The sequence below is a fragment of the Dendropsophus ebraccatus genome, chromosome 11, assembly GCF_027789765.1.
Source record: "Dendropsophus ebraccatus isolate aDenEbr1 chromosome 11, aDenEbr1.pat, whole genome shotgun sequence".
In the NCBI taxonomy this organism is placed as follows: domain Eukaryota; kingdom Metazoa; phylum Chordata; class Amphibia; order Anura; family Hylidae; genus Dendropsophus; species Dendropsophus ebraccatus.
The window spans coordinates 39,181,457-39,188,745 of record NC_091464.1 but is presented as its reverse complement, the minus strand read 5'-3'; the positions used below and the strand labels follow the sequence as shown (position 1 = coordinate 39,188,745).

At 43.2% G+C, this 7,289-nt stretch overlaps 1 protein-coding gene across 1 annotated transcript; it reads left to right on the top strand.

Annotated features, from left to right (window-relative positions):
- The first annotated feature begins 1,643 nt into the window (after window positions 1-1,643).
- On the top strand, window positions 1,644-3,989 carry LOC138767794 (uncharacterized). The gene is made up of 4 exons (XM_069945568.1): window positions 1,644-2,057; window positions 2,310-2,431; window positions 2,662-2,808; window positions 2,950-3,989. The coding sequence occupies exons 1-4, from the start codon at window positions 1,806-1,808 to the stop codon at window positions 3,836-3,838; spliced, it is 1,410 nt and encodes a 469-aa protein (XP_069801669.1). The 5' UTR covers window positions 1,644-1,805; the 3' UTR covers window positions 3,839-3,989.
- Window positions 3,990-7,289: the final 3,300 nt, after the last annotated feature.

The window sequence follows — 7,289 nt, the reverse complement described above, 5'->3', positions numbered from 1 at the left end:
AGCACAAAGCACTTGGTCAGCACTACCATTTGTAGATTTGCTACTACATATTTGAATAGAAACACCCAGTAGCCTTGTTTGCTGTCACTGAATGGAAACACCCAGTAACCTTGTTTGCTGTCAAAGAATGGGAACAGCCAGTACTCTTGTTTGCTGTCAATGAATGGAAACACCCAGTGTCCTTGTTTGCTGCAGTGAATAGAAACACCCAGTACTCTTGTTTGCTGTCAATAAATGGAAACACCCAGCAACTTTGTAGGCTGTCACTGAGCGGAAACACCCAGCGACCTTGTTTTCTGTCACTGATTAAAAACACCCAGTAGCCTTGTTTGCTGTCACTGAATGGAAACACCCAGTAACCTAGTTTGCAGTCACTGAATGGAAACACCCAGTAACCTAGTTTGCTGTTACTGAATGCAAACACCCAGTAACCTAGTTTGCTGTCACTGAATGCAAACACTCAGTAACCTAGTTTGCTGTCACTGAATGCAAACACCCAGTAACCTTGTTTGCTGTCACTGAATGGAAACACCCAGTAACCTTGTTTGCGGTCACTGAATGCAAACACCCACTAACCTAGTTTGCTGTCACTGTCACTCACTCATCACTAGGTGTGAACTTAGCCGAAATGTCCCTCTTTGACCATGCAGAAAGTTGTGAGGTATGCAGTCATATTACTCACCGCGACGTATCTCTTTTTGAAGCTCGGTCAGGACTTTTATCAGGGCTTTTTAATTTTAAATCCGACCATTTTCGCTGGATTTGCCCTCTGGTCTTCTGGACATATAGCTGTTTCCGAAGGGCACGCAGAACTTTCTGTATAATTTTTAACTTATGTTGGTTAGGGTTTTTCACACATCCCTGTCTTAAATCATAGTCCCTGTCATCAAAGAACTGGACCATGATCTTTAATTCGGGCCTGGTGAATGGAGCAGCTCTCTCTGCCATGTTTCCTGTCTTCTGCTGTGCACACTGCAATGGTCGCATGAATGTCATGTATGCGTCGCACGAACTTCGTACGCATCGCTAGACGTACACATATCGTACGTATATACGCACGCGTAACTAACTGTTAATAGCTGGTTTATACTGCCATTTTGTGGTGTCAGATGCTTCTTCTGCTTTCCTAGTTGCATTCCAGTGGTGTTGGCATCATCTCCTGAAGTGTCATTGTGAACATGTTTTTCAATAATCGAATACTTGTTCCCATAGACTTTAATGGGATTGAATATTCGAATATCAGGAGATATGCGTACGCGTATCGAATATTCGAATATCAGGAGATATGCGTACGCGTTTTGAATATTCGAATATCAGGAGATATGCGTACGCTTATCGAATATTCGAATATTTCACTTAGCAAGGTTCGTTTTAGGTTCGTATGAATCCGAACTTCACAAAAGTTCGCCGAATCGAACCGAACCGAACTTTTCAAAAGTTCGCTCATCCCTACCCATGACTAGTAATTTAGTGGGTGACCGTCATTCAATGACAAATGTTTTGAAATAACGTCCGTTGTTTGCCATTAAATCACGTCCACCCACTAAATTTTAACCGTGTGTTAACATAGCCTGTTTTTTCAATTCACCTCTGGTTTTGTTTGCAAAATACTGAGCACAAATACTGTGTGAGAACATAGCCTAAGGCCGGTTTCACACGTAGTAACAGTGCGGGCGTTAAAATTTCTGTCCCGTACATCTCCGGGTGGTCTGGCGGCTGTATTTGAAAAGCACTTACGGTCTTATCGTAAGAGTCCGGCCGTAGTGTCATGATGTGTCTTGGCTTGTTTGGCCCCGCTCAAAAGCATGTATTTGATTCATGAATCTGCCCCCGGGCCAAATAAGCACACCCACATCCCTATAAAATCTCCGCCCACTCGCGAAGTACGCCCATATGCTTGTAGTGTTTTGAATGCCAAAAAAAAAAAACCAAAGATGTCTGATGGCGCTAATAATGCGCCCTATGGGCCAGCCCGGCGTATGAGGCTGCGCCGCAAGCACCAGCTCGTGGTGCTTTCGATCCTGTGGAAGATGCGTAATTATTACCTGCGTTTGTGTGTAAGTCTATATATTTTTTTTTTTTTTTTTTTTTGTTTTTTTTTTTTTCAAGCTTTATGTAACTTATTTAAAACTAGCCTTACAAACTGTTTAGGCTTATAATCCGTAAAACATTGATTTAAATGTATTGTTTATGCAAGCTCCCTTAAGTACTGTTGACCAAAGGTCCTTAAATGCAACTGTGTAATAATTTTGTGACTAATTGAGATGTCTTAAAAATAATAAATGTCATTTTTTAAAAATTCTTCTCAGAGGCAAAAAGACGCAGAGCAGCGCCGTCTGCAGGAGGTGGGACGGCGATATTGGGTCCACCCCATCAATGTGCGGAGGGAGACCCGGGGCCACATTGGTTGCCTGTATGATGATTTGCGACGGTATGTCGATTTTAATACATCAAAGTCGGCAAATCTTTGAATGTAATATTGCAAATGTAAAGGTTACTGTCCCCAAATGTTTACCCCAAAGTCCATAATTTTATTATGTTTTTTGTTTATCCTTACAACGTTTGATGTTAATTTCAACATTTGTAAACCGTATGACATCTTCCTATGATGTGTGTTTGTGTGTAATATTAGTGATCAATATTTTTCTTAATTTGTTGCAGACATCCTGACAAGTTCCAGGACTTCGTGCGCCTGCCTATGGAGGCCTTTGATAATTTACTTTCCATTTTGACCCCACATCTCCAGAGACAGGACACCTACATGCGGAAATCCATCCCTCCTGTGGGACGTCTGCTCATAACGTTAAGGTGAAGATGCTTTATTTTAATGCGAACTATTTGTTCATGTAATTGTAGTTAAATCTAATATAGTGTTAAAATATGTAATAATTTAATATGTAGCTGAATGTGAAATAGAATCATAAAATACTATTTTTCTTTTTTTCACAGATTCTTGGCGACAGGGGAGAGTTATGTATCGTTGCACCTCCAATTCAGGGTTGGTACGTCCACCATCTCTGGAATTGTGAGGTGCACGTGCGCCGTGATCTGGGAGCATTTGCAGCCCATCGTGATGCCCAGTCCGACCAGGGAGATTTGGTTGCAGTCAGCAGCAGGCTTTCAGTCTGTGGCCAATTTCCCCAACTGTATAGGGGCGGTTGATGGTAAGCACATACGTGTGAAGCAACCACCGCGATCAGGATCACAGTATTTCAATTATAAGAAATTTTTTTCTGTGGTCCTGATCGCGGTTGTTGATTCCACGTATCGTTTCCTTGCCATCGACGTCGGCTCCTATGGCAGTACTGGGGACTCCCGGGCGCTACTGAGATCAGAGTTTGGGCGGCGCATACTCTTAGATCACGTGACTCTACCTCCTCCCACTCCTCTTCCGGGTACCACGCATCCCGCTCCATTCGTCATGGTAGGGGATCAAGCCTTCCCTTTACTGAACAACCTGCTGCGCCCTTACCCACGGAGAGGGCTGGATGAACGGGGGAGAGTATTTAACCGGAGGCTGAGCCGGGCACGTAACTTCGTGGAGTGCGCCTTCGGGATCATGACTAGTCAGTGGAGAGTGTTTACCACTGCCCTGCAGTTGAAATTGGCCACAGTTGACATGGTCATTAAAGCTGCCTGTGTTCTCCACAACTACCTTCGGGACTATGCTCCCACCCCGGAGGTGAACGTGGAGACACTGCCAGCTTTTAGTGCCCCTATCAACTATGGCCAAGGGAGACAACTCAACCGCGGGATAGTGGTCAGGAACCTCTTTGCTGACTACTTCATGACTCCTGAAGGCGCCGTGCCCGTGCCCCTTTCACAGCCTCCCTTATGAGCCACGGCCACAGGACTGATGTTTTCCCGCATGTATGTCACCTGTCTCTGGGATGTGTGTTTTTTTATTTTCTTTTGTTGTTTGAACCCCATGTATTGGTTGATATTTAATTTTCCTTCTCTTTTTACTAAAACAAAAAATATATTTTCTTATTCGACTAAACAATGTGTCTGCCTTTTCAATGTATGTAAAACATGTTGTGTGTTCCCACATAGTAGTGTTCGAAAATACACATAACCTCACTCGATATACTACTGGCCAGTAATTATCGAGCATGGTCACATCCTGCTAATGTTAATTGTATAGTCCTTTGAACCTAGTGTGCTGAAACACTGATGTGATCCAAACATGTGCATTTCCTATGGAGTGACCAGCAGGGTGCGCACTATATGTCGAACTTTCTAGTGTGGGATATGTAACAGGATCTGATATCTTCTAGTGCCACAGTCCATCTCACTTCTTAACAATCACTATTAACACACCACATATATCCCTCCACACATCACCCAGGTGCGCCAGCTGGATGTGGTCTACTTAGGTTGCGGTTCAAAAATAATCTTTTATCATCCATTTTTTTTCAGTAAAACACAGAAGAGTGTATTAAAAGATGAGAAATCTCGCTCTTTACTTGATCACCTGTTCCTTGTCTACAGTCATCTCCTGGATTTCTTATCCAAAATCCATCACATCAATCTGCCTGTGTAAACGCTACATTATGTAGTTTATTGTGTGTACGTTTATATATCCTCCACTTTGTACATAATGACCACATGCTGGATGTCCTGCAGGAGGCGATTTCTACTACCATCGGACATAGAGCTCTATGTGGAAATTATAGTGTCATGATAAGAACATTAATGTCCCAAAATATGTTAGTGCTCATCACAAGCCTCTCCTGCTCTGCCCACTTCCTGCCTTGGCCACAGATGTCAGCATAGAGCAGGCTCAGACCTGAAAAAGAAGGAATCGCAGCATTCACTACATCTTCGCTAGTGGCTTCACAATACGTGTATTTCACTCAGTATAGCTAACAAAAACAGCAGTGGATTCTAAACACCCAAAGGATCTCGACACAATGTTGTAATGTTGTGGATGTGCGCCATTAAAACACTAAATAAGGACATTTCCAAATAACATCCATTCTTGGAAAAAAACTTAGCAATATTTCACTTTAAATGGCGCACAGCCACTCTATTTCTACATTGTGTGAACACAGCCTTTGTGTTTTTAAGCCACTACTGGTTTTGTTAACAATACTGACCAAAATATACTGACTCAAATACACGTATTGTGAACCTACTACGAACATGTAGTGAATGTTGCGATTCCTTGTTTGTCATGTATGACAGTGCTCTCTGCTGCCATCTGTGGCCAAGGCAGGAAGTGGCCACAGCAGGAGAGTGTTGGCCTGATAAATGAAATACTTAACTACATTAATAGTTCCTATCATGACACATTCATTTTAACACATACAGCAATGTCTCACATATGATTAGAAATATCCTCCTGAAGGACATCCAGCATGTGTTAATTTTCTAATAACGTAAAGCATACAACAAAATTTAATAAGACACAATAGCAACATTCAATACAGCTTTCTATGCAAACAAAGTCCACTAAGTATTTTTAAGCGTATTTCGTAGTTCCTTAGTGGCAGTCAATAATCATTTGTTTTTTTAACCCTTAAACACTAAAACATAAACAAGTAAAAAATAAGAATTCGGGAAACAACAAGATATGTCGCAATGGATTTATTACATGTCAAAAAAAAAAAAATTCACATGATAGTGTGTGTGGGTGGATGTGGGCGAGGGTGTGTGGAGACTACTTTGGACCATGTTGACAGAAGTTAGAATAGTGTGCAGAGGCAATAGTGTGGGCAATATGTGAAGGACACAGCCAGCCTGACTGTATTCTGGCACCACAAAACTAAAAGGGACATCCCAATCCCCCCAAGCTGTTATTGTCATCCCTAGCTAATGTGATGCCAGACCTTCTAAACAGTGTGTTATTGATGTGGTCCTGGTGCGCACAAATGTTAGGAAATTATTAATGCTAGTAAGGCGCGGTTGGCACTAAGGCCCTACAGTGTAGCAGACAAGGGGTGGTGTTGGTGTAGCTGAGGAGAGGGAGTGCGGAACAAACACAAATGTTGTTGGACGGTCAAGGCACATGTCACTCTCTCTCGCCAGGCTCCACAGGACCCCCTTGACATCTTGGTGGTGGAGTCCTGGCCAACCCCTCTGCCAGATTAGGTTCTTCATTCTCTTCATCCGATGAGGCCTCTGCTGGTTGCTGAACTACTTGTGGTCTGAGGAGAAAACAACACTGGTCACTATCTAAGATGGCACTTTTGTTTAAGGACATATTTAGCCAGATAACTAAAATGGAGGCATCCAATGCAGGATTACACTCTGCCTGCTTTCACACTATTTTCTATGTACGAGGTGCCACACTAGAACTTTTTACAATATATTCACACACTGTTGACCCAAAATGTGGGTCTTCACAAGGCCACCCGAGTGGAACATTAGTTTACTCTATGGACACATTGCGTACATTGTTTAAACATTATGAAGACAGTCCACGCTATTGGCATAAATGGCATTTCATGTTCTGGATTAGATCCTGGAGGGAGCAAAAGCTGTTCGAAAAGCGGTTAGGCCAGGCTGCATTTGTTAGTTATCTTGTGTCCAGCAGGGGGCGGCTCATCTTACCGAAATCGAGATTACTCTAAAGTGTTCACTAAATATACTGCTCCCCCTGCTGGAGCCTCGATGTATACAATCTATATAAATCTAACACATGTCTATGTCTGCACACATAAGACACTGAGCTACTTCCGTCATCATCTGCTCCTACCATGGACACATGCAATTAACACACACACTTACCTGCGGCGTCTGGGGGAATTCAAAATGAAACGCAGCATTGGGGCAAAACGCAAAGCGGCCAGTTCTTCTTGGGAGGCCCCACGCCTCATCAGCTGCCGTCGCTGCCTGATGAATCGGTCCCTCACACTGGACCACCTGGTCTCCACATAGTTAGCTTAAAACAAAAGCATCCACACATTAGGAATATATCAGCGTCAGGTGACCATAACACTCGAGTTAATGGTTTGCCACAGTGGCTAAACAACTTACCAATTATCCATTGCTGTAATCTAGTATGCTGGTCCCAATCTGGGTATACAATCCGGGCAACCTCCCTCCATGCGGCACTCCGTGTTAGCCGGCTTCTGTACCCAGGCGCAGGGCCGTCCCATAGCACTGGCCGAGCATGGACCTGAAAATCCAAAATAATTACAGTAACGTCTTAGAAATTATTAGTCAATAAGGTCATAGCTACTACACCCATTTCACATGCTACACGCCATGTTTGATTGTAAATAGTACGTCACTTATGTGGGTGGGGTCTCCAGCTTCACCTGCAGCCAACTCCCTCCCTCCAT

What these genes read in the sequence shown, in the direction of transcription:
- LOC138767794 (XM_069945568.1), top strand. Translation starts at nt 1,806, where the DNA reads ATGTATTTGATTCATGAATCTGCCCCCGGGCCAAATAAGCACACCCAC. An exon ending in ATTATTACCTGCGTTTGTGT is followed by an intron (nt 2,058 to 2,309) that starts GTAAGTCTATAT and finishes AATTCTTCTCAG; the next exon opens with AGGCAAAAAGACGCAGAGCA. An exon ending in CGTCTGCTCATAACGTTAAG is followed by an intron (nt 2,809 to 2,949) that starts GTGAAGATGCTT and finishes TTTTTTTCACAG; the next exon opens with ATTCTTGGCGACAGGGGAGA.